Source organism: Callorhinus ursinus, unplaced genomic scaffold (assembly GCF_003265705.2).
Source record: "Callorhinus ursinus isolate GAN/ISIS: 27379988/994484 unplaced genomic scaffold, GSC_fseal_2.0 scaffold67, whole genome shotgun sequence".
NCBI lineage: Eukaryota > Metazoa > Chordata > Mammalia > Carnivora > Otariidae > Callorhinus > Callorhinus ursinus.
Window position 1 is genome coordinate 6,441,528 of NW_027397129.1, and position 27,022 is coordinate 6,468,549.

General features: G+C 44.5%; 2 protein-coding genes and 1 pseudogene across 6 annotated transcripts in view; 2 read left to right on the plus strand and 1 right to left on the minus strand.

Moving 5' to 3' along the window:
* SRPX2 (sushi repeat containing protein X-linked 2) overlaps window positions 1–24,297 on the plus strand; it is a 28,433-nt gene extending 4,136 nt beyond the window's left edge. For both annotated transcript variants that reach the window (XM_073885902.1, XM_025876294.2), the window contains 9 exons: window positions 2,097–2,177; window positions 12,918–13,109; window positions 15,188–15,364; window positions 15,661–15,787; window positions 15,935–16,056; window positions 17,136–17,315; window positions 17,665–17,798; window positions 19,306–19,427; window positions 20,715–24,297. In XM_073885902.1, the coding sequence (XP_073742003.1) occupies window positions 2,097–2,177; window positions 12,918–13,109; window positions 15,188–15,364; window positions 15,661–15,787; window positions 15,935–16,056; window positions 17,136–17,315; window positions 17,665–17,798; window positions 19,306–19,427; window positions 20,715–20,895 (1,316 nt within the window). In that variant the 3' untranslated portion in view covers window positions 20,896–24,297. The remainder of the gene's footprint in view (window positions 1–2,096; window positions 2,178–12,917; window positions 13,110–15,187; window positions 15,365–15,660; window positions 15,788–15,934; window positions 16,057–17,135; window positions 17,316–17,664; window positions 17,799–19,305; window positions 19,428–20,714) is intronic.
* LOC112827689 (small ribosomal subunit protein eS1-like) lies at window positions 3,591–4,425 on the plus strand (annotated as a pseudogene).
* A 398-nt stretch (window positions 24,298–24,695) lies between the features above and the next one.
* SYTL4 (synaptotagmin like 4) overlaps window positions 24,696–27,022 on the minus strand; it is a 79,843-nt gene continuing 77,516 nt past the window's right edge. For 3 of the 4 annotated variants that reach the window (XM_073885900.1, XM_025876219.2, XM_073885899.1), the window contains one exon: window positions 24,696–26,013. In XM_073885900.1, coding sequence (XP_073742001.1) covers window positions 25,865–26,013 — 149 coding nt within the window. In that variant the 3' untranslated portion in view covers window positions 24,696–25,864. The remainder of the gene's footprint in view (window positions 26,014–27,022) is intronic. The other variant, XM_073885901.1, reaches the window with a different exon arrangement.

A 27,022-nucleotide genomic window follows, 5' to 3' on the forward strand; every position in this document is an offset into this window, starting at 1 on the left:
CTGCACCCTGCTGTAGACTGTAATTATATGACTGAGTCTTCCCTTCAGCTTTCCCACATCTCCTGTAATTCTCGAATGCTAGAAGTTGCTTTGTGGCCTTTGAGCCTACACACAGAGGAAAAAAGCTGGATCGCAAGAAAGATTTTGCTTTTTTTTTTTTCCTCTGCTGGATACTGTCCAAAGCTTTCTCTTACTGCCCTCTTGAGCAGAGTATCTGAGTCTGTTATCAGGGGATCAAACCACCCTGGGCTGGGCTGGAAGGCCCACTCTGCTCCTTCCTTGCTGGGAGAACTTGGGCTATTCTCTTAACTTCTCTGAGCCTGTGTCTTCATCTGTATATCAGAGAGCAGTAGGAGTGTCTACCTCCCTGAAATGCTAGGGTGACATGGTACGATAACATATGTAATGGGCTGAACACAGAGTACAAGTACGTGCTGAGTGCTGTTAGCAGTGGTGTTGCTGCTGCTATCAAGCCATAGGCTTTTTGACACTCCTGTTTGCTCTTCTGGTAAACAGAGGCTTCCTCCCTGTGGGGCATTCCTTCGCAAGCAAACTCTGGAACAAGAGCGCTGGGGCGAATCCTTTAGGGAATCACACACACATCTGGTCTCCTGTTTACAGAAGCTGTAAGGCTCTGAGGCTAATACTAAACTGAAACAGCTGACAAGAATCCCATGCCCCCACAAAGAACCCTCCCATGTGGGAAGAGAGAGAGCAAGGGACAGGAGGCCTAAGGAGAAATGAAGGAAAGCCAAGAAAGGAACTGGACTGGGAAAACAGAAAATAATAATAATTATAATAAAGGGAAAGAAAAAAATGAACTCTTTCCTCTGGAATGAGGGCAAACCAATGAAGACATGATTTCATAAAGCAAACTTTCAGTTTGATTCATTCCCTTGTTCATCAGGTTGGAATGGTTTCCCAACACCCCCCACCCCCCAGTCTGGGCTTGTGGGGAATGGAGGAGCTTCATCATCTGGCCCTCTGCTCCACGCGTTAGTGCAGGGGGCCCTGTGCCTCCTCCCGGAGAGGAGGCAGACCAGCTTGTGGTCTGAGTGTTTACACACGCCAAAGGGCTCCTGCACTAAAGCCCAGCCCTGTCCTGAAAGCACACCCTCTCCTGGAAATGAGGAATTGTTTTCTGACTCCGGCATGGCTGGCTGCTCGATTCCTGTGCATGCATAAGGGCTCAGATAGGCTGGAAAGAGAGCTTCCGGAAACTTCACTCCGGAAAGGACTAAGTTGTATTCCAATTAGTTTGCATTCATGACTGATTTCCTGCCGTCTAGTGGAACACACTGTTTAGTCTCCCAGACAGCCACGGGCCTTCCTCTACCAGGGACTGGGCCACTTAACAGAATGGGGGCTGGATTGGGATTTTTCTCCTAGCTCAGCCGCTCCCTGCTAAAGCTTCTGCTGATTAGAGGAACAGGAAATTTCTCCAAAGGACTCTGCCTTCTTTTTCTTCCAAACCAGGACAAACTGCTCGAGACATGAAACTATGCTCATTCCCTCTTGCTTTTTGAACCCTTCCTCTGCTTTGGCATGCCACCCCTAGCAATGGCAACCAAATGGCAAAAGGGTGGTGCCGTGTGTGCTAGTGGGAGGTTGAGGAGTTGTTTCTCTCTGAGGACCATGAGCAGGCCTGTCACTAGTGGGAAGACTCTTACTCGACTAATTTTTTCCTCCTACCTGGGACAACAGTCCATCCTCAGAGCTTGGTCATCAGTATCTCACCAAGACTTTGTGTGCTGCATCAAGGAAAAGGGTCAGTTATAGCCCCCATTGGTGGGATGGATGGGTAGTCAAGAAGTTCATCTTTTTTCTTTTGAATGGAAGCTTCTTGTGCTACAAGTAAGTCACTCCCACCCCCACAATGCTGAGCTCACCTTCTACGCACCTGGGATGTTGAGATTTATGTACAATAGTTCTGCTGCCTTACAAGGCAAAAATTTTCCCACTAAATATCCACCTGGCTCCCTCCTACAAGGAGTGCCATGTCCTCAGGAAGGGACCAAGTTGGATAGGGGGAAAGTTTGGGAAGGACTTGAGTGAGAAATTAGTATGTCATCTTGGTATTATCTTTTTTGTTGTAGGTTCGGGCTACTACCCAGATGAAAGCTACAATGAAGTATATGCTGAAGAGGTCCCACGGGCTCCTGCCCTAGACTACCGAGGTAAACCTCCCTGTTTCTCAGGCTCAGAAAAGGGTCTTTTCTGGCTTAAGGCCTAGACCCTCCCTGAAGTATCCTCATCCAGCTTGGCTCATATGTACCAACACTTTTGCTCAGGGAATCAGGGGCTGTGATTGCCAATCATGAACTTGGTTACTGACTTGCTGTGTGACCTTACCTCTTTAGCACTAAGGCTACCCATCTATTATTAATCATTAAATATTGACTGAGTACCTGCTGTATGCCTAATCCTGTGCAGGGTAAGCCTGTGGATGATACAAAAGCTAAGGTAAGGTTTTGTCCTCCTCAAGGAGCTTACGTTCTGCTGGGGGCAGAGTGGGAGTGGGGGATGTGTGACAAGGCAATAAAATTAGCACACGTAGGGCAAGTGTGAAACTATGTGGTAGCAGTAAATGCAATAGAAGTTAAGAAAAAGAAGTCGGGGAAAGGATCATGAAAGACGATGTTTAGATTAGGCCTTGAATGATGGGTGGATTTTGAGAACTGGAGAAAGGAGAGGCGGGCATTCAGCAAAGCAGCTGGCCACAGATATAGAGGTAAGAACAAAGCAGTTAGAGGAAGGAGCTAAGAAGAAACCAGCCTGACTGGAGGAGATGAGATGTGGAGGAAGTAAGAGCAAATAAAGTTGAATATAAAGAGTGAGACAAAAATTAGGAAAGGCTCCATGATCTAGGGACCTCTCTTGGTCAGGCAGGAGAACTATCTGTGAAGAATACTGAATAGGGAGGGACTCCTACATTAGAAAGCAAGTTAGACCGGGTGATATCTAGTATCTCTTCCATTTCTAAGATTCTTTGTTTCTATGCTTTGCGAGCCGTGCAGAAAAGTTCAGCTGTTGTGTTAGGAGTTATAAGGAGCCATCATCATATGTCTTTGCACAGGGGGTGGCATGACAATGATAATTCCAGAATATCAACCTTGTTGTTGTCTACAGAAGTAGGGGTTCAGGAAAAGTAGAGCCTGGGTCAGGGAGACTCTTCATTACATGAATTAGTAATGGTAATGTTGGTCAGAGATGACTGAGGGTAGTGGCTAAGAAATGGAGAGGAAGGAAGAACCCCAGAGATGTTTCAAAGAAAGAGATGACAAGATTTGGTCCAGATGTGATGTACCAAGAGGCTAAGAAAAAACAGATATCTGAAAGCACCCAGTCTGAATACCTGGGAGAACTGAGAAAGACAAAGTTAGAAAAGAAAATTCGTTTGGGGAAGGTGCCCTACAGGCAGTGGGAAGTAGGAAGATGGAACTTAGATGGATGAGCTGTCTGAGAGACCAGAGGGCCAAAAGTCAGAGCCTTAGAGGACATCTACAGATGTGAGTAGGAGAAGAGAAGCCAACAAGGGAAAAAGAGATAGAAGTCAGCCATGTAGCCCTTTTGGCTCCCTGAGCAGCACCATGGCGGTCGGCAAGAACAAGTGCCTTATGAAAGGCGGCAAAAAGGGAGCCAAGAAGAAAGTGGTTGATCCATTTTCTAAGAAAGATTGGTATGATGTGAAAGCACCAGCTCTGTTCAATATAAGAAATATTGGAAAAACATTAGTCACAAGAACTCAAGGAACCAAAATCGCATCTGATGGCCTCAAGGGTCGGGTTTTTGAAGTGAACCTTGCTGATTTGCAGAATGATGAAGTTGCATTTAGAAAATTCAGCTAATTACTGAGGATGTTCAGGGCAAAAACTGCCTAATTTCCATGGCATGGATCTTACCCGTGACAAAATGTGCTCCATGGTCAAAAAATGGCAGACCATGATCGAAGTTCATGTTGATGTCAAGACTACCGATGGTTATTTGCTTCGTCTATTTTGTGTTGGTTTTACTAAAAAACGCAATAATCAGATTCGGAAGACCTCTTATGCTCAGCACCAACAGGTCCGTCAAATTCGGAAAAAGATGATGGAAATCATGACCCAAGAGGTGTAAACAAATGACTTGAAAGAAGTGGTCAATAAATTGATTCCAGACAGCATCGGAAAAGATATAGAAAGGGCTTGTCAGTCTATTTATCCACTTCATGATGTCTTCGTTAGAAAAGTAAAAATGCTGAAGAAGCCCAAGTTTGAATTGGGAAAGCTCATGGAGCTTCATGGTGAAGGTAGTAGTTCTGGAAAAGCTACTGGGGATGAGACCGGTGCTAAAGTTGAACAAGCTGATGGATATGAGCCACCAGTCCAAGAATCTGTTTAAAAGTCAGACATTTAATGGTGACAAATAAAAAAATCATATTTGTGATGTTTAAAAAAAAAAGAAGTCAGCCATGTAGAAGGAGATTTGGGTAGTAGTTATAGTATCACAGAAACCACGTGAGAAGAGAGTTTTAAGGAAGGGGAAAGAATGAGATATCTACTGTGTCAAATATTGCAGAGAAAAAATGAGGGTATTTCAAACATTATATTTGGCAAGAAGAAGGTAAATGGTGACTTTTGAGAAAATGGTTTCAATCGAGAAATGATCAGAGCTTTGGGTTTCTCTGTGGTCCTTTCTAGCTTACCTACCTTCTACCCACCTTCTTCTTGTTGCCAAATGGTCCACACCCACTGCCTCTTTGCCTTAGCTCCCACTAACTCCTGAACTCCCTAAGGTCTGTTTTCCACTCGCCCACAAATCCCCATGCTGAAACAACATTCTTTGAAGATCACAATTCTCTCCCAATGCCTAAATCATATGGCCCCTTCTGGAACTTCAATCTCTCTAGTCTCTCAGCAGCAATGAGCAAATCCCTCTCTTTTTACCACCCCCCACATACTTAGGCTCCATGGCATTTCACTATTCTGGTCATAGCTCAAGCCAAGAAAGGAGATGGGCTCTCTAGTGGTGACAAGAGACAATGAGGCATGGATGTGAACTTTATACAACCCTGACATGTCTCCTGAGCTCCCAGATAAGATCTCCAACTGCTCCTGGAAACTTCCATTTGGAGATATCTAAAACTAAATTCTTTCATCTTCCCTGAAAAAGGCTCAACCAGCTGACCTTCCTGCTTTTGATAATAATACCATCATTCTCCAAAAAAATGACTCAATGACATTTTTGTTTGTTTCAAGTTTTTATTTAAATTCCAGTAGTTGGGGCACCTGGGTGGCTCAGTCAGTTAAGCCTCCAACTCTTGATTTCGGCTCAGGTCATGAGATTAAGCCCCACATTGGGCTCCGCACTGGGCATGGAGCCTGCTTAAGATTCTCTCTCCCTCTCCCTCTGCCCCTCCCCACCTGCTCATGCTATCTCTCTCTCTCTCTCTCTCTCTCTAAAATAAAATAAAATAAAATAAAATAAAATAAAATAAAATAAAAAATTCCAGTTAGTTAACATATGATGTATTATTAGATCCAGGAGTAGAATTCAGTGATTCATCACTTACATACAACACCCAGTGCTCATCACAACAAGTGCCCTTCTTTTTTTTCTTTTTAAAGGTGTATTAATTTATTATTTTAGAGAGAGAGAGAGAACAAGTGGGAAGGACAAAGGGAGAGGGAGAGAGAATCTCAAGCAGACTCCAAACTGAGCACAGAGCCGGACAAGGGGCTAGATCCCTCAACCCTGAGATGATGACCTGAGCTGAAATCAAGAGTCAGGCACTTAACTAACTATGCCACCCAGGCGCCCCACAGCAAGTGCCCTTCTTACTACCCATCACCCATTTAACCCATTCCCCGCCCACCTCCTCTCTGGCAATTCTCAGTCTATTCTCTATAGTTAAGAATCTGTTTCTTGGTTTCCCTCTCTCTTTTTTTCTCCCATGATTGTTTGTTTCATTTCTTAAATTCCACATATGAGTGAAATCATGTGGTATCTGTCTGTCTCTGACTGAATTATTTCCCTTAGCATAATACACTCTAGTTCCATCCACATCATTGCAAATGACAAGATTTCATTCTTTTTTGATGGCTGATGAATATTCCAGTGTGTGTGTGTGTGTGTGTGTGTGTGTGTGTGTGTGTGTGTGTATGCCACAACTTCTTTATCCATTTGTCAGTCGATGGACATTTGGACTCTTTCCATAATTAATGCAGCTATAAACATCAGGATGCATGTGTCCTTTTGAATCACTATATTTGTATCCCTTGGGTAAATACCTCGTAGTATATTTTTAACTTTTTGAGGAACCTCCATGCTATTTTCCAGAGTGGCTGCGCCAGTTTGCATTCCTACCAATAGTGTAAGAGGGTTCCCCTTTCTCCATCAATGGCATTTTTAATAGCCCCTTTTCCTCATCACCTCTCACTAGTCATTCACCAAGAACTATCATTTCTTTATTACTCCATGGGATTAAAACTTTTATTACCTCACACATGGATAACGACAATTGCCTCCTAACTGGATTCTCTGACTCATGTTTTTCCCTTCCCGAAACCTAGTGGCCCACTGTGACCATTTCTTTTTTTCTTTTTTCTTAATCCACTTAGCTTGTGGTACCCACTGGGACCATTTCTAACAGAATTTGGTCTCAGTCTAGCTGTCCAGGCTGAGAATTCATTACCGCTTCTCTCCACATGAAATCTATGCTTTAGCCAGATGAGTAGAACTCTACTCTGGTCCCTCCTGGCTTTAGCCCACACTGAGCTTTCCCTCATCCATTTCCTCATTCCCTTCCATTCATTTATTCAATAAATATTTACTGAGTACCTACTATGTACTTCCTTTAAAATAAATATTTATTGTGTGGACCACTCATCTGGCATTCATCATGTACTGTCCCTTTGGTTTACTTTTTTGTTACCCTCAACAAAATAGTTACCTGTTAACAGAAGGAGCCATGTATGATACCCCTGCAGAGCTATGCAAAAAGTTGTGCTCAAGAAATGTTTACTGGCTGGTTGGCATCTGGGAACAGAAGCCAGATTGTAGGAAACTGTGAATGGGAGAAGTAGAAGGGAAAAGGCAACAGACGGGAGGTCTGGCAGCCCTATGATTAATATTAACCTGTGTCATTGGTTCTTTTTAAATGTTATAAAGCTCCTTAGAAAAATGTAAGTGACGTGGTGGCCTTTGGCCTTGGGGTCAAGTGTCTCATGGCTCTTTTTGGAACTTAGTCTCAGGACATAAAACTGAGTAAGGTTATCACTGTTGAGTGGGGATGGGGTGGCTGGGAAATACAACCTGAGAGCCCAGCCTCCCTTGTAAGGTCTTTGTGTTTTCACAATAGTTCTGCAATTGTAGTGCTTGAGACTCTCTGTTAAAAAAAAAAAAAAAAAAAGTCTGATAGGAATTTGAGAAACAAGGCAGAGGATCATAGGGGAAGGGAGGGAAAAATGAAACAAGATGAAACCAGAGAGGGAGACAAACCATAAGAGACTCTTAATCTCAGGAAACAAACTGAGGGTTGCTGGAGTGGAGGAGGGTGGGAGGGATGGGGTCACTGGGTGATGGACATTGGGGAGGGTATGTGCTATGGTGAGCGCTGTGAATTGTGTAAGATTGTTGAATCACAGATCTGTACCCCTGAAACAAATAATATATTATATGTTAATAAAAAAAGAGAGAGGAAAAATAAAGTCTGGTAGCAGCGTGTTGTTGCTTGAAGCAAAATGAGCTGGTGGCTCAAACCCAGACACTGATTTCAGAAATATCATTCCCAGGGCTAGATATATTTTACACATGCAATTTCATGTGATTCTCAGAACAGCCCTATGACACTGGTTCAGTATCCCCATTTTACAGATCAGGAAACTTAGCTCAGGGAAGGTAAATTCAGAAAGTTGCAGAGCTCAGAGGTGGCAGAGCAGGAATTTAGACCCAGTTCAGTCTGTTGGACTCTAAAGCCATGCTCCTCCCATCTCTTTCATCAAAAACGTAACCCATCATTTAAAAAAAATTAAAAAAAGAAAAAGTTAACTAGTAAAAACCAGATCATGATTTTTAGAGCAAGCTGACCATGTAGTTTGGTGCCATTTTGGCTAATCTTGAACTTTCTCTCATTCCCTTATCCTGACTCCTGGAGTGGAGTCAGAAACCCGTTGTCTGAGGTATGCCTCCAGTACTCTGGGGGCACCGCTTTTCCAGCATATTGCTTCAACCCTAGGCAAGCTGGTAACTCTGCCTGGGTTATCTGAAGATAATCACAGATGAGGCCCTTTCACCTCTGTTGTCAGCACTTTGTTCTCTTCTAATCCCCAAAAAGAGATAGGTGGACAGCTGCACAGAGAAGAGGACATGGGTCTGAATTTCAAGTCCCAGCCCCTCCACCTTCCAGCAATATCACCCTGGACAAACACATATTGTGTGCCAGTTGTTGTGCTGTGTATTTTATAAATGTTATTTCATTTAAATAAATTGCATGCTTGCTACGTAGTGGTATGGAAAGGTCTCTAAAACACATTGTTAAGTTTATTTTTAAAAACATTGGTGGGAACGGTAGCATAATATACTACTCTATGTGTTAAAAGAAAGGGGGTAGGGGTGCCTGGGTGGCTCAGTCGGTTAAGCGTCTGCCTTCGACTCAGGTCATGACCTCAGGGTCCTGGGTTTGAGCCCTGCGTTGGGCTCCCTGCTCAGCGGGGAGTCTGCTTCTCCCTCTCCTTCTGACACTCCCCCCACTCGTTCTCTCACTCTCAAATAAATAAGTAAAATCTTTTTTTAAAAAAAGAAGGGGGGTGGTAAAAAGAATCTAGAGCAAGATCTGCTTTATATGCATAAAGAAACAATTAACAGTGGTTCTTTACGGGGGGAGCTAAGTGGGGGTAGACATGGGAGCAGGGGGTGGGAAGGAGACTCTTGACCGTGTAACTTTTTATACTTTTTGTGTTTCAAATCATGTGGCTATATTACCTATTCAAAAAATGTAAATTTATACTTCCAAATAGCAGCCTAAGGCGCTGCAGCGGTAGATAGTGTGATTAGAAAAAGATAAGGGTTTTTTTTTTAATTTTTTATTGTTATGTTAATCACCATATATTACATCATTAGTTTTTGATAAGGGTTTTTTTTTTTAAGATTTTTATTTATTTATCAGAGAGAGAGAGACAGAGGCAGGCAGAGGGAGAAGCGGGCTCCTTGCTCAGCAAGGAGCCCGATGCGGGACTCGATCCCAGGACCCTGGGATCATGACCTGAGCCGAAGGCAGACGCTTAACCGACTGAGCCACCCAGGCATCCCAAGATAAGGGGTTTTAGAGCCAGACAAAGCTTGGGTTCAAATCCCAGCTCCGCCCCTTAGTTGCTGAAGGACTCCGGACAAGTTACTTCCCCATCTGCAATACAGAGATAAACACCTACCTATCTCACAGGGCTGTTGGGAACTGTATGAAATGATGGATGTGAAAATAAAAATATATACATATAAAGCACTGTGCCCAGCTCATGGTGGCTACTCAATAAATGGCTAACATACTTCCTACCAGACATTTTTGCCATGGAATTTTTAGCCACATCCTTAGTTTCAGTTTCCCAACAGCATTCTTTGGGTACAGTTGTTCAACCAATTGTAAATCTCCACAACTGTACTGTCACCTCTCCTGTACGTATGTCTTCATCTCATCCACATCAATGGCCTGAAAGGCATTGTCACGCGCCTCACTTCCATATAGTGTACCCACCATTTACCTTGCTCTACCAGTCTGGTGACCCCACCCAAAAAAGGAAATGAGGTCAGTCCGGAATTACTTGCTTTTCAAGGCACCTGGAGATAACCACTTCTCTTTCTAACTGCTCAGAAGCCTGTGTTTAAATATTCTAGAACCTGCTGCTCTCAGCGCTGTCAGCCTCACCAGGCTGTGGTTCCCAGAGGTTGCCTTCCTCCTTCCAGGGATCTAATGTCCAACATCGTGACCATAGTTAATAATACTGTGTTGTGTACTTGAAATTTGCAAGGAGACTACATCTTCTGGGTGGTCCCTACAAAAAAGAAAAAATGGTAACTATGTGAAATTATGGATGCGTTCATCAACTTGATTGCAGTAATCATTTCACAATGTATGTGTACATTAAAACAGCACATCGTACGTCTTAAATATATATGATTTTATTTGTCGATTGTACCCTTAATAAAGCTGGGGCGAAAACAAAATTGGAAGAGTGTTTTCGCTCGTTTCCTGCCTTCCAATGTGTTTTCTTTATGCTAAGATTCCTCTGGGCCAGCAAATTTGAACTTATTTGCAATAACGAGGCCCTCTCTTACCATCTCAGCGTTTATCCTGAACTTTATATCTCCCTTTCCTACGCTTGCTTGTTCCATTCATTCTAATCTGATGTGTATTTTCCTTGGCAGAATATAGGCGAGGAAGAGAATGGGAGCGATTGCTGGGGTCCCCGCCTCCCATGTAGAGTCGTTGAGTGGTGACATTATCATCAACAGCTCTGCAACTGTAGTGCTTAAGAGACTTTCTGTAATTTGGAGATGGTGTCCCCAGATGGCAGTCGTGTATCGCAGGCACAGGCTCAAAACTAACACTGGAAGCCACAAGCATGTTGTTGCTTAGAAGATAGTTTTCTCACTATCATCTGTCTTCATTCGCCAGCTGCCCTCAAGCAGAAGTTCCTAGCCTCTCTCTGTTCCTTTAGCTCCTGGTGTGCTTTTTTGTTTGTTTGTTTAAAGCCGCTCCTTTTTTGTCTCTTGGGATTTGGGAATTAAATGAGCTCTTCTGGGGCTTTAAGCCTTCCCAACCCCAAGCTAAAAGATCTGTGTCATCCTATGTATGCATCCCTGGGCATGCCTGCTTCTATGTGCTCCTTTAAAATCTGAACCTACTGGGGGCAACTGGGTGGCTCGGTCGTTAAGTGTCTGCCTTCGGCTCAGGTCATGATCCCAGGGTTCTGGGATCGAGCCCCACATCGGGCTCCCTGCTCCGTGGGAAGCCTGCTTCTCCCTCTCCCTCTCCCGCTCCCACTGCTTGTGCTCTCTTTCTCTGGCAAAATAAATAAAATCTTAAAAAAAAATCTGAACCCACTGAAGAGTCGTTTATTTTGCATAGCCAATGAGGCATCTTTCTAATGTCTTTATAATTTAAGGGCTTTATTATCTTTTGTGCTCAGTACTGAACTGGGATCTTTCATCCTTAAGCAGCCTTCTTTGGTATCACATTCCCTTCCTCTCTCTAGCTTATATATTTGTGTTAAATTTTTTTTTAGTCATTTTAAATTTACCTACTGTAAAATTCATTCTTTTTGGCATATAGTTCTATGAGTTGCGACAAATGCATATAGTCAGGTAACCACCACCACAGTTCCATCACCTCGAAAGCTTGCCCAGGGCTGCCCCTTTGAAGTTATCCCCAACCTTTTCTCCTGATCTCTGGCAACTCCTGATCAGTCCCTGTATTTTTGCCTAATCCAAAATGTCATATAAATGGACTCCTACAGTACGCGGACTTTTGAATCTGGCTTCTTTCACTTCACAAACCGCGATGGAGATTCATTCATCCTGTTGCGTGCATCAGCGCTTCCTTCTTTTGTATGGATAAACCAGTTAGTTTAACCATTCAGCCACAGGACATTTGAGTTGTTTCCAGCTTTTGTTAATTACGAATTGAGATATTTTAAACATTTGTATACAGTGTTTTGTATGAACACAGGTTTTTTTTTTTAAGATTTTATTTATTTATTTATTTATTTATTTGAGAGAGAGCGAGAGTGAGAGAGCACGAGCTGGGGGAGCAGCAGAGGGAGAGGGAGAAGCAGATTCCCCACTGAGCAGGGAGCCCGATGCGGGGCTTGATCCCAGGACCCCCCCCACACCCTGGGATCATGACCTGAGCTTAAGGCAGACGCTTAACCGACTGAGCCCCCCAGGCGCCCCCACAGGTTTTCATTTCACTTGGGTAAATACATAAAGTGGAATTGTAGGGGCTCACTGCAAGTGTGCATTCACCTTTATAAGAAACTACCAAAACATTTTCCAAAGTGGTGGTATCAGTTTGTATTTGCCCTTGCAGTGTATGAGAGTTCCAGTTTCTCTCCATCCTCACCAACATTTGATGTATTTTTTTTAAATTTAGACATCCTAATGGGTGTATAATGGTGTCTTGTGGTAGTTTTAGTTTTCATTTCTCTACGGACTAATGATGCTGAACATCTTTTCATGTACTTATTTGCTTATCAGTATATCTTCTTCAGTGACATGTCTGTTCATGTCTTTTGCCCATGTTCTAACTGGATTGTTTGCTTTTTTACTGTTAAGTTTTGAGAGCTTTTATATTCTAGCTACTCCCTCTAGTAAAAACCAGATCATGATTTTTAGAGCAAGCTGACCATGTCAGATATGTGGTTTGCAAAGATTTTCTCCCAGTTTGTGACTTTTCCTGTCTATTACAGTGCTTTTCACAGAACGAAAGTTTTTAGTTCTGACAAGGTTAAATTTTGTGGTGTTTTTCTTCTATGAATTGAGTTTTGGGTGTCATGTCTATAAGATGTCTTTGCCTAGTTCTAGATACCAGAGATTTTCTCCTATTTTTTTCTCGAAGTTTTATAATTTTATTTTTTACATTGAAGTCCACGATCCATTTTGAGTTAACTTTTGTATAAGTTATAAGACTTAGGCTGAAGTTTTGTTTTGTTTTTTTGTTTGCCTAAGGAAGTTCAATTACTCCAGCACCGTTTGTGCAAAAGGCTAGCTTTCCTCCATTGAATTGCTTTTGTGCCTTTGTCAAAAATCATTTTGACAGACAGACTTGTGTGGATCTATTTCTGGGCTCTCTATTCTGTTCCATTGATCTATGTGTCTGTCTTTTCACCAATACCACGCTGTCTTGATGACTGGACTTCTAGCTTACTTTTCTTCTATTGCTACAGTCCCCCGATGGTGTTATACATTAAATATCCAGGATGGAGAAGCCACATGCTACTCTCCGAGGGGAGGAAATTATCACAGCAGCCTGGGTACTCGTTGTGAGCTCTCCTGTGACCGGGGCTTTCGACTGATTGGACGAAGGTCGGTGCAATGCCTGCCAAGCCGCCGTTGGTCTGGAACTGCCTACTGCAGGCGTAAGTGGTGTGTGTGAATATACTGACATGTGTATATGGGAGAGGCCAGCCAGCCAGTCAGCCACTTGCGGGTATATGCTTGGAGGTGTCACTATGCCCTCTGTCAAGTGTAAATTGAGAATTTTCCACAGGTGCCCTGCAGGCCCTTTCCCCATCCTAACATTCTAGTTCATTTTCTCTCCCTGTGGTTATTGCCCAAGCAATATGGGCATTTAAGCAACAACCAGCCCTTCTGACTCAGAGGGTCCAGGAGTACATATAAAGTTTGGGCCTGGGGCCTAATGTGAACCTGGGCCTTTCTCTGGAGCTCTCAAGGATGTGTGTGGTCTCAGACTCTTTCCCACTGATGGTAAACTGCTGTACTTCCTGCCCCAAGGCCTTAGATGGTCTTGGCAGTGAAAGTATGAGACATCTGCTATTCTTCATTTTCTTCTGAAAGTCAGGAAGAATCCCTAAGGCTAGAATGTGGAAATACTAATACACACATTCTAAATCATGTCTCCCTCAGCTCCCAAATCCCTACCTCTTATTCAAGCTCTACAGCCTACCCACGTTTACCAGCTAAGCTTTGTCTATCCATATAGCCGTCACTCAATGCCATTTGTAGAACCGCCACATGTGGGGGACTCTGTATTGGTCTCGTCAGGAGCTCACTCAGTTCCTTAATTACTCCCAGGCTGCTTATCAACTAATGGGGTAGAAACACAAATGTGTGCACATGAATGCAGTGTAAGTGGATGCATGGCAGTGAGCATTTAGAGAGAAATGGCATTGGTCAGAGAAGATGCTGTGGAGGAAAGGGGAAGCTTGATAGCTGAAAAAAAGGAAGCCACCACACGCCTCTAGGCACTTATAAGTACTTTGGTTTAGGACTTAGACCCCATCATTTCCAAAATGAACTTGAATTGGGCTTACAAAATTAAAATGTCTATAAATGAACATAAAATCACTTAAAAGAATGGAGGCACACATATTTCCACGTGCTTGGAATGAGTTAATTACTTTGTTTGAACACGGATCTGGCTTTGTCCTTCCTCTTTAGAGAGAAAAGCACAAACACCTTGGACCATTTTCACTGTCATATTATACTAAGAAAATCATCTGAAAAGACAAACCTTTTTCCTTAGCCTTGATTTCAAGGAAGTCATTTTTCTATAGGTTTTTAAGTAGAGGATATTAGAAAACATAAAAGGCACTCATCTTCAATTCTGGTTTGGCCAAGAAGCCAAACGAACATAGCTTATCTAGAATTCTTTATTCAAAGCGCCAATAATCGAACATACACAAGGCTAGAACTTAGATAACCTAAAGTATAACCTGCCCACTTCTCTCAAGTCTCAGGTATCTCAAACTGGACTTTGGCACGCTCACAGTCAGGCTCACAATCAATTTATGGAAGCAGTCTCCACTTCCAGCACATGTGGTGTCTAAAGCCCATAGATTCCTCTTTAATCAAATACCACCGAGTCTGGCCCTCCAGGCACTGGTCTGACTTGTATTCTCACACAGATATAAGACGAGCCTGCTTCCACATGGAAGTGAGCCTCAGCTGAGGGGTACTGTGGTAACCCCAAAATTATACTCAAGGGGGAGCTTTGCATTTGCTAAAGAGCATCTAGGATTTGAGGAACAAGATCTGAAACAGCTGCTGAGGCCCTACGTGAGTCCAGAGGTTTATATGCATTGTTTCTTTTAATCTGCACAACAATCCTATGGAATATCCGCATTTTACTGATGAAAACACTGAGACACAGAGAGAGATGAGGTAATTTGTTCAGGTCACAGGACTAGGAAGAGGTGGAGCTGGGATCCAAACTTGGGTGTGATTCTGAAGTCCATGCACTTGGACAAGTAATTCACTTCTTGAAGACGGCCCCCGGCCTCCAAGAGCATTGCTGTGTTTTATAATGTGAAAATAAAAAGGCAATTGGACACAAGAATGTAAGGACAGTTTGGGGTAGGGTTTTCTGTATTTTCTGCTGGCTCTGATATGGTTCTTCTTGTGCTAGATGCCCAGGCATCACCTCCAGATAGTCCCACAGGCCACTGAGCTTGCCACTCACTTGGTTCTCTCTTAGAGATGCGATGCCACGCGCTGCCATTCATCACTAGTGGTACTTACACCTGCACAAACGGTGTGCTCCTTGACTCCCGCTGTGACTACAGTTGTGCCAGTGGCTACCACTTGGAAGGTGACCGCAGCCGAATCTGCATGGAAGATGGGCAATGGAGTGGAGGCGAGCCCGTATGTGTAGGTAAATGGTGGTCACTCCCATGTGTCCTGCTGCAAAGAGCCACCCTGGCATTATAGCCACAGAGGATGGGGAATTCTCACCACAGAAGGCATTCCTGCTCGCTATGAGGGTGGCACCCTGGGCACAAGCTCCACAAGCTCCACAGAGTGATCGCTTCCCCAGGAGCTGGGCTTCCTGAGCGTCTTGAGCCGAGGGAGCATCTCCTACCTACCCAGTAGTGTGGTATTGCTTCTATGGGTTCCCTCCAGGGAAGGTGGGGGGCCCATGAGTCAGCACTTGATTTCTGACCTTGGCAGACATAGATCCCCCCAAGATCCGTTGTCCCCACTCCCGTGAGAAGATTGCAGAGCCGGAGAAACTGACCGCTCGAGTATATTGGGACCCGCCCTTGGTGAAAGACTCTGCCGATGGGACTATCACCAGGTGAGTAATGGATTCCCCCTACACCTCCCAGCAGTTTCTCAGGCCACCCACACCGCACTGCACAGGCTGATGCCACAGTGATGTACCCCAGACCCCAGTTCGAAGAAGTCTCTTTCCTCAGTGGCTCTCTTACCCTGTCCCATGCAGGGTGACACTTCGGGGCCCTGAGCCTGGCTCTCACTTTCCCGAAGGAGAGCATGTGATTCGTTACACTGCCTACGATCGAGCCTATAACCGAGCCAGCTGCAAGTTCATTGTGAAAGTACAAGGTCAGAAAGAAGTCTTCCATCTCTACATTGTTCATTATTCCTGCTTTACCCTGACCCTCTACATGCCCACCACAACCCTGAAACAGATGCCCCTTTTATATTGGGAGAGGGGAAAAAACAAGTTCACTTACACAGGGTCATTCAGGGAGCTGCATTACATGTGTATACACACTTCAGAAACCCTGACTCCCCAACAAGACTTTCTCATTCTAAATCTTGATAAAATTCATGAAGATACTCTGTATTTGTTCCTTTTCTTAGTCTTCTAATTATCAAATCTAATCAGCCTTCATTCTCGGTCTTTGACCTCTGCTGAAATTGGTGGTGTTGGCTGCCTGACTCTTCCTCTTTGGGTTGTGTTGTATTGTTGTGATTTGGTTTTTTCATTATAAAAATAATTCATGCTCATCGTTGAACATTTTGGAAATAAATATACAAAGGGGAAAAAAATCTGTTACCCCATCATCCAGAGGCAATTATTGTTAATCTTTTGGTATTTTCCTTCCAGTCTTTTATCTACATAGACTTTTAAAAAATATATAGTTGAGATCATACTGAACACCCAATCTTAGATCCCCCTTTTTCACTTTCATTACAACACAAGTAGTTTTCTCATGCTTTTTAAAATTTCTTCAAAAGTCATTTTCAATGACAACATAATATCCTACTTCTAAGAACATATTTTGACTTGCTTAACACTTCTACCACTGATGGATATTTAAGTCTTCTCCAATTTATTTTTGATATTAAAATTAATTGTGTAAGGTGGTCATCTTTGTGCAGGGTGTCCACCGAGTCTGAAAACAAACTTTTTTTTTTTACAGATTGATAGTCTTTTTTATGATAATGTGTATACTCACCTGCACCTCCAGATTTTGTGAACACCGTTGTGTGCATTTCAGATTTAATTCCTTAGGAGGAAAATTCTGGCTCCACCCTTGGCCACTGAAAACACAGAGAAGCCATTCATTCTGATCATCCTGGGTCTCCTGGTCTAGAAAACACAGCCTGGGCACCCTCTTAACTTTTTGTCCCTAAAAGAGATACCATAGCCCCTAACTTGATCTCCTCCCTGACAGTGAGACGCTGCCCACCGCTAAAACCGCCACAGCATGGCTACCTCACCTGCACCTCGGCAGGGGACAACTATGGTGCCACCTGTGAATACCACTGTGATGGAGGTTATGAACGCCAAGGAACCCCCTCCCGGGTCTGCCAGTCCAGCCGCCAGTGGTCAGGATCACCACCCATCTGTGCCCGTGAGTGAAACCAGGGGCTGGGGAGAGTGGACGTACCAATCAGGGCTACTTTGGAGGATCTCTCCTGATATACGGCACAGTGGTCCCCTAGCACTGTGTATGATGTGGAAATAGGGGTTTCTGATATGTGTTTATTTTTAAGGGCTAATGTCCCCCCCCAATAGGGGACTCCTCCCCCAATCAGAAGGGTTCAAAATCTCCAAGTGTTCTTTCAGCATTTCCCCCCAAGGAAAGGCAGAAACAACCAAAAAGGGTTAACCTGAAAGACTGCAACTCCTCAAGGTGTTGTTACCTGTGCTGGGATGAAGGCTAAGGCCATACTCTGACTGACCGTATGCTCTTGCCCTAGCCATGAAGATTAATGTCAATGTCAACTCTGCCGCTGGCCTTCTGGATCAGTTCTATGAGAAACAGCGACTCCTCATCATCTCAGCTCCTGATCCCTCCAACCGATATTATAAAATGCAGATCTCTATGCTGCAGGTGAGACCCAGCCCCTAAGTAGGGCTTAGCTCCTTTACTTACCCCCTAAGCCCACCCCGTTACTCCCTTACCTCTTTCAAAGCAAACAGTTGTTCTTTCTGCAGCACAAACCCTAGTTCCTCAAACTTTTTGTGGGCAACATGTGATCATTTTTACTGTGGACAGATTTAGCACATTTTAAAAACTGCTATGTTTTTACTGAGCCCAGGAAGTCTGACTCCAAGATCTGTGCTCTTAACCACGATAGTAGCAGAAATGAAGGAAAAATTAGGGAATTGCATGACAATTTTTAACATACTAAGAGTTACCTAGCCAGAACCATTTGTGGGGGAGGGAGAGGTAGATAAGACACAATAGAAATACCCATTGGGTCTTATAAAAAGATTCTTGAAGAGAATTCAGGGGTTACTGACAGGACTAAGAGAAATGGCTCTGAGGAGCCTCAAGGGGCTAGATACCCAGGTAAGAGAAGATGCTCTTTAGGGGGATTTCTAAAGGTTAAATCTTAGAAGTTGGTAAGTCACTATTCAGAGGCCCATGATGGCAGCAGCTCTATCAAAGGGATGAACCTGGGTGTCCATATCAAAAAGGACCTCATTCCTCCAGCAATTTCCCACCCACCCCCCAAAAAGGGCAGACAAAGACAAAACCTCAGCTTGAACAGAAAGCAAGAACAAGAACAGGAAGCAGCCAGTAAGGACAGTGATTCTGAGGGTCAGGACTAGAGGAATAGCCCAAAGATTAAATAAGGGGTTGGGTGCCCCAGAGTGTTCACTCTTGCTTTAAATCTCGCTCCAGGTAACTGGCTAAGAAGCAACCCTGCAAGACAAAGAGCCAGGATAGGGTTACAGGGTATCCTGCCCAGGGTGAGGAAGGCAACAAAAGGTAACGAAAAGAGCACTGGCCCTACTTTGGAGAAATCCTGGAGATGAGGGAAGGCCCTGGCCATGTAGCCTAGTGGTAAGGAGATACACTTGAGCAGGCAGTATCAGCCCTCAGTTTGAATCCTGGCTCAGCATCTTACTGTCATGCCAACTCGAGCAAGTTACTTTGTCCCCTACAGAAGAGGAATGAAACCACCTACCTTGGTAGGGGGGTTGTAAAGATTCACTTATTCCTATAAAGCATTAGGTATGTGTGTTCAATAAACACTAGCCATTATAATAACGTCACCATAGCCATCTGTTAAGGACCCGTGTAGGTTAAAGCCAATGCAATACTAAACAAGGAGAGATTATGTTCCTGCAATCTATCAATTACATTTAGCTTTTCTACACTGCATGGTGTGATAGGTTTGGTACATTTCACTGGGATCAAAGAAATACCGTTAGGGCAAATGCTTCAAGAACAACAGAGGAAAGAGGTTGTTGAACCCCACGGTAGGATGGTTGGGGGAGAAGTCCCTCCTTTCCTACACTGCCTCAGCATGGCCCCGGGAAGAATCAGCTAAGTAGCCTTGGGTTTGAGTCTAAGAACCTGTTCCATCAAACCTTCTCTTCTCTCCCAGCAATGCACCTGTGGACTGGACCTGCGCCACGTGACCATCATTGAACTGGTGGGGCAGCCACCTCAGGAGGTGGGGCGCATCCGGGAGCAACAGCTATCAGCCAACATCATCGAGGAGCTCAGGTCCAGGCTGGAGGCCACAGGGAAGGGGGGAAAGCAATGCTGGGCAGAACATTGGCAACAGGAAGGTTGGGGGAGAATCAGCAGACACTACCGTCTTGAGGCATGCCTCATGTTCGAACTCTCTGGATGCATTAGGTAAAACCAGAGAGTGGTAGAATATCAAAATCAAATGGGCAGGGGGGAGAGTGTAAAAGACAGATGACCAGGCTCCACCCCAAACTACCTCTGGACTGTGCTTTTATTATTTTTTTGAATATTTTATTTATTTGACAGAGAGAGAGATAGTGAGAGAGCGAGCACAAGCAGGTTGAGTGGGAGAGGGAGAAGCAGGGAGCCCAACATGGGGCTCGATCCCAGGACCCTGGGATCATGACGTGAGCCGAAGGTAGACACTTAACAACTGAGCCACCCAGGCGCCCCAGGACTGTGCTTTTATAAGGCACCTCAGGTGACTCAGACCCAAACGTGACTCAGAGAAGCCTCTGATTCTGTTGCCTCATGGCCTCATCTCTTTGTCTTCAGTCTCCAAAGGAGCAAAAGGCATCTTTTAGGCACTAAAAATCTGAATCACACTCCTCTGGACCCTGGACAAAGAGAAGATTATAGGGGACAGGTTGTAGAAGTGGACTTTTCTCATTATCTATCCATTATCACCCCTCCGACGCCTGCACATACACTCACTGCCAATAGAGCTATCATTGCTCTCTGTTCTATAAACGATGCCTGCCTCTAGGGCTCAGTCTCAGTGGGGACAGAAAGATTCAGTCCCAGGTAGGGGAGAGCCTGGGAAACATGCAGAGGAAGGAGACTGCAAACTTGCATCTCCAGATAGAAGATTTGACCAGGTAATATTAATCAACGACAGGGCTGCCATGTACAGTTGTGCAGGTTATGCCCAGCCCAACTCCAGAAAACACTAGTCGCATCATAGTATGTACAACTGGTGCTCCCTGGAGTTATTCTGTGCAGCCCGCCTTGCTATATGTGATAGCCCTGCTTAAGGGGGCCTATGAGGGAAGCCTAGCCTGGTATCAACACAGTTGCTCCTTCTGGGGTAAGGAAGGGACAGCTTAGCAGAGTCAGACGCAAAAGGACAGCAAGACTAGGGTCTGAGCAGAGAAAAAACAAAGGGGCTCGAGATAGGTAGGAGAGGGGGTGGGGACAAGAGATCAGGTAGGGAAGGAATTAGTCCATGAGTAGAGCCATGAAATGTGAGAGTGTAGTAGAGCCTGGTGGGATGAAGCCCAGACAAGGTCTCACTCACACCTCATGGGCTTCTCTCTCTAGGCAATTTCAGCGTCTCACTCCCTCCTACTTCAACATGGTGTTGATTGACAAGCAGGGAATTGACCGAGAACGCTACATGGAACCTGTCACCCCCGAGGAAATCTTCACATTCATTGATGACTACCTACTGAGCAACCAGGAGCTGATCCAGCGCCGGGAGCAAAGGGACATGTGCGAGTGAACGTGAGCCAGGGCATGGATGGAGGTCAAGGGAAAAGCTCCCCTAGTCAGCTGAAGCTGGGGCCTGAGAAAGGGAGGAAATGATTCCCCACGGCTCTAGCAACAGGACTCTGAGGTGGGTGAGATTCACCAATCCTGGGACATTCCCAGGCCCCTTTGTAGGGCTGTGTAATAGTCTCCCTAAGCAAGTTTCTGCTTTAAGTAGCACTCGAGGAGCATACGAAGCTAGGCAGGGACTGGGGGCAGGTCCCGGACAATGGGCTGTGGGGTGAAAGTCTTCTTTTCGCAACCTGGGCCTCTGCGCTGCTCTCCAAAATCTTCCAGATAAGTAAATTCTCGATTCATTCACTAACCAGCTGTGGTTTCAATGGTTCCTCTACCCTGAGGTGACAGCAGAGGGCAGCACCGTCACAACAGACAACCAGGACAAGTAAGTAAGTTAAGTGTAGCTGGATTTTCCCCTACAGAGGAGCTCTATCATTGGAGGCTGTGGGAGGGAGCTTCAAGACCTTCTTGAGCTTGTCATTTGCCCTTTGAGGGGAATGAGTTACAAATGTTATGTTAACCATTGCTTCAACTAAGAGTAAGGAGAATGTGGCCATGGGAGGCCGCTTAGGAAGACGAATCAGGCCAGAGCAGAATGTTTTGTCCTGGCCCCTCCAGCTGGCTCATGGGCAACAATCTCTTCTTCCTGAGCCTGCAGTTCCATAGCAAAAGGCAGCCAGGGCTGTCCCTTCCTCAGGGAAGCCCTCAGCTCATGATCTAGGGCACCCGGAAACCATCACTCCAAGCCTCTGTAAAACTAGTAGAGAAGGAAAAAAAAAAAAAAGATCAATTCAGCCTCACGTCTTAACTTACTCAGATCGCTTTCAAGAGGTGAGCACAGAGCAGGCGGGAGCCGTTGCAGCACGGAGTCAAGCCTTAAGAGCCAGGCCTGAAAGTAAATTTGAGGCTGGGCCATTGTGAAATGGGGCAACACTGTACGGTGTGTCCGAGAACCTTCTTGTTGACACTCAGGGAACCCCGTGTCATGGTTAAGACTCGGCAGCCTTTCTCCTTCAGCTTTGCCTACGGGGTCCCCAATGGAAAATGAGAGGAGAGAAGAAAGCAGGTTGAGTGGTGAGGCTAAGCTAATGCTTGAGCACTTACCATGTACCGAGGGCCATTCTAAACATTCTATCAACTGACTCGGAAATCTTCACAAGAACCTCATAAGGCAGGTTCTGTTATTAGTCCCATTTCATGGAGGAGGGAACTGAGGCATAGACAGGTTAGGCAATTCCCCTGAGATCAGACAGCTAGTAAGTGACAGAGTTGGGATTTAAGCACCCGCAGTCTGGCTCCAGAGTCCATGTTCTTAAATATTACACTGTCCTGCCTCTACTTTCTCGACTTCTCATTTAAAGACAGCTGACTGCTCCAAGCAAAGACTAGGGTTTCACCTTCTCTATATAATCCTACTCAGACACAAGACTTGGGGGTGGACCCAGGAGGAAAGAGGGAACTGGGAAGCTCTCAGCCCAGGATGGGGTATAGATCAACTCTCCAAAGAAGAGGGATGGGGCATAGATCAATCACGAGCCCAGAACACAGGGGGGGTAGTAGTGAGTCAGAGAGAAGCTGTTCCCACTGCAGGCTTAGTGGAAAACTCATTTGTAAAATGCAAAAATAAGAAGTGAGGCAGTTGCTGAGTGGACCAAGACATGGAGCAAATGATCAAACTTGGAGCAAAAAAGTCCCCTTCTCCCTCTTCCCTCCCAGGAAATCCAAGAACTTAAAAGTCAAAAGACAAGTTATGGGCAGAAGACAAAATACAATGAGCTAATGTGGGAAATCTCTGGTCAGACAAGGTCTGTGGTTCCAAAGGCAAGGATTGCATGTTAGTCAGAATAAATGCCCTGCCTTGTCTTGATCACTTATACCTCAAGTGGCAAGCCAGGGCATGCTAGCAGGTCAAAGGCCCAAATGACAACATGAATGATAACTTGAACTGAGTCTCCACCTGGGCCTGACTCTCACATAGAAATGCTCCTCTAGCTTCGAAAAATTGAGAAGCTTTTGTTTTGTTTCATTTTACTGAGTAGTCAGGCAAGTCAGTCTTGCTTTCTTTAGGTAAAGTTTCACTGTAGTCTCTTTTGCCTTATGATTCAAGAAATTCCGGCTCCTAAAGTAGGGGGAGGGGGCCACAGCAGAATCAGGCTCACAGCCAGACAAGCCTCACCTCAACCTTGTACATATCTGTTTTTCTTTCTCTGCCTCCCATCTACCCCCATCCCCATCTCTGTCTGTCTCTTTCATATATATACACACACTTACACACTCGTGCGCAAACTATTGATTCAGTCAGCTGGTTAGGTAACCTCCGAAGCATTCTGATTATCCTACCTTGTAGACTAAACTTATTTCTTTGAGAGATTTTAGAATAAGGGAGTCATCCCTTCCTTTGACTCTTTGCCCACAACACATATAAAGCCCTTGCAGGAAATAGCATGATACAGTACAATCAGACCTTGATTCAAATCCCAACTCTGTTGTGCAACAGTGGACTTGACTTTCCTCATCTGTAAAAAGGGAAATTTTCCTACTTCATAAGGTGCTTGGAAGAAATTAAGGAAATAATATATAATGTGCCTAGCATAAAGCTTCGTACACAAAAAACATCTAATATATATTAATGTCTTTTTGCACAAGAGGTCAAGAATCACTTAGGCTCTCCCTAGAAACCCAGGTTTCTTAACCCAGGGCCTTATTTCTGAGATGCGTTGCTTAGTATCTGTGTTACTTATTTCTCAAAACTAAATAGTGATAGTAAGAGTGAAGGAAAAAGGCCCTACCTCCTAGAGATAGCAAAGGATCTAGAAAGAAACACAGGAGAGAACATCTTCCTTCCCCTGTGCTCATACATATACACACACAGCTCTCCTTCCAAGTGATAGGGGGCTACAAAACTAGAGAAGGAGTTCCCTTGATACTTGAGAGAGAAAGAAAAGTGGTGTCACTTTTAAGATGGATTCTTAGGTCTCTCCCTAGATACCAAACACAAAGGTCAATAGATCAGAGCTCAGCAGAGGCATCAGGCAGCAACGCAGGGAAAGGGAAATTTTCTTTGAATCAGTACAGTGTACAGTTAAGGAAGCGCATTTGTCACTTTGATTCTTCTCCTTCAAACCACTGAACAGCAGCAGCAGTAGGTGAGGACATCAGAGAGAAAAGCCTCAGCAGAACTAACAAATGCAAACACTTGACAAGTGAGAAAGCTTTATTGACGCACATTTCAAGGGTTGGAGAACAAAGAAGCGAGTTACAGGCCAGGATTCCAAATTATGCTTTCCATTACAATATCAATCCATACCAAACAAACCTTTTAAAAACACTCCTCCATTCAGGTCACCCATACAGTAGAAAGCACAGTAGCTGCCCTCGATCTAGGGGCCTCTTATAGGAGAAATCAGCAGACTCTACCAAAAGGGATTTCTTCTCTGGTATAGACTCCTTTCACAAACAACTTTGTGTAGATACACGTGCAAGGATAAAAAGGTCAGTTTGGTACAGTGAGTTTCAGAAAATGAAGCTCAGGTCACCAGACCCTTCTTAGAAAGGTCTCAACACATCACACCCACTTTACATCTAGGTCAAGTTTAGGAAACAATAGGAAAAACAGAAACTGAAGTTACCTCAAGAAGGAAGTCAGAATAACTAGGAGATTCTCTAAACACATTCTCTTAGAGTACTAACAGTGCCCAGTCTGGAGAAACACTGGGCCAGTTTATTTTTTTAAAGATTTTATTTATTTATTTGAGAGAGAGAGAGAGAGAGAGAGAGAGAAAACAAGCAGGGGGGAGGGGTAGAGGCAGAGGGAGAAGTAGACTCCCCACTGAGTAGGGAGCCTGATGGGGTACTCGATCCCAGGACCCCCCAGATCACGACCTGAGCCGAAGGCAGCAGCTTAACCAATTGAGCCACCCAGGCGCCCCAACACTGGGCCAGTTTAGACAGTACTTGGCTATTCTGGCTGGCATAATGGTATGTAGACCATACTCTGTGTGGTACCACACCGTGGACACAAATGCTAAGAAAGATGTGGCATATGAGGGGGAAGATGTCTTTTATTGGAGAAATGAGGAGTTCTCCAAGAACAGCTGTATCTGTATAAAATGCAAAGATCCAGCCCGGCCTGGGAGACATTTCACTCTCAGCCACTCTGGTCCTCTGAGACCACTGAGAAGCCATTTTGGGCATGTCCACAAGTCAGTCGCTACCTAATTAAAGTGTTTTTCTAAAGCAGCTCCATTACGAGGGTCCCCTAAAGGTCTAGTGAAGGTTTCTGGAGCTGGAAGGAACTTAGGAATTTTCTTAGCATTTCAAAGAAAACCATGAGACCCAAGCACTATGGAAACTACTTAAGAGCAAGAAGAGTTAAAAGCCAAGTTCCAGAAATGTATCAAGGTAAAAATGGAGTTAAAAACAGAAATTGGAAAGGAAGGGGGCAGACCTACTCACCTCTCTCCCATCTTCTTAGTAACCCAACCCTGCTTCCCAGAGCCTTGGCCTCAGCCCAGGCACACCTTGAAACACAGACCTGTGGGAATGCCAAAGATAGCCAGGGCTTCCTGGGGAAGGAGGAAATGGTTTGCAAGACAGGAGATAAAAAACATGTTTTAAAGAATTTTTAAGTTAATTAAACATCATAAAGACATAAGCATGGACTCTGGAAATATGCTAGATTATGCACAAATAAAAACATTTTGAACAGACCCTTAGTCTTGAACCTGCTTTAAAGAGGGGAACAAGTCTGCGTCACTCTAGCATAGTAAGAATTGTAGAAATACATGTTTATACACACACATACATAACACACACACGTACACACACACACACACACACACAAAATTATAAATCTTTGCTCTTGGTTTCTTCACTTCCTCCGACTTGCCCTGGACAGGGCTGGACCTGCAGAGAAGGACAAGGACTCATAAGCCCAGCTTCTGCTTGGCCATCGAGGAACGCAGATGCAGAGTCCCTTCTGCCCAAGACCCTGGGTACTGTCGCATCTTCTGCCACAGGCTCACTTCTTCCCCAGTCGAGTCCATCCAGTCCACCACGTCCCCATTACTGATCCCTGAGGAGAAACACCAGAGGAGGCTGAACAGGAAACCCACACCTCAGCCCCCCAGGAAAGATGGGTGATACGCCAGCGGCTAAACACCTTTTTTTCTCTAGCTGTAGACTCCAGGCCTGAGGTTCAGATTGTATGTGGCCTCATTCCTCCTGTCTTGTACATTCATCTTTTCAACAAACATTTATTGAGTGTCTACTGTGTACCGGGTACTCTTCGGGACTTGGAAGATACAGTGGTGAACAAAGCAAAAAAAAAAAAAAAAAAAAAAAAAAGTCCTACCTTACAGGCAGCTTATATTTGAATGGGAGAAACAGAACATCTACAAGGAAGTCAAGAATACTTCAGATAGCGAGATAAATGTCATGAAGTAAATAAACAGGGTGATCGGCAGGGCCTAGATCAGGGCCTCCTTTAGACGGAGTGGTCTGAGCGCCTCTCCAAGGAGATATCTGAGTCAAGCTCCGAAGGATGGGAAGGAGCCAGAGGTTAACAATAATTGCAAAGGTTCTGAAGTTGGAATGAGCTTGGTATATTTGGGGGGCAGAAAGAGTCATTGTGCTTGGAGCACAGGGAGAAAGTAGGAGAGTGATAGAGGGATGGATTATAAAGGAACAAAGGGACCAGAATCTATAGGGGTCTGTCAGAATGGTAAGAACTTGGGATTGTCTTCTAAGTACAAGAGTAAGCCACTGAAGGGTTTTAAGCGGGGGACTGATATGAACTGGCTTACATTTGTAAAAACCTCATTCTAGACACTTTGGGTTAAGTGCTTTGTATGACTTATTAACATACAAGTCATATTTAAGGCCACAGGTGTGCAGAGACTGCAGAGAGCAAAAAGGATTCAAGACTAAGCCTTGAAAAACACCAATACTTAGAGTTTGGGTAGAGAATGAGAAAGCCACAAAGACAAGTGCAGAATCAGTAGGAGCTAAGTATTTGAAGAAAAAGGGAGTGATCAGCTATGCTAAATCGCATGAAAATTCTAGTAAGATAAAAACAAAAGTTT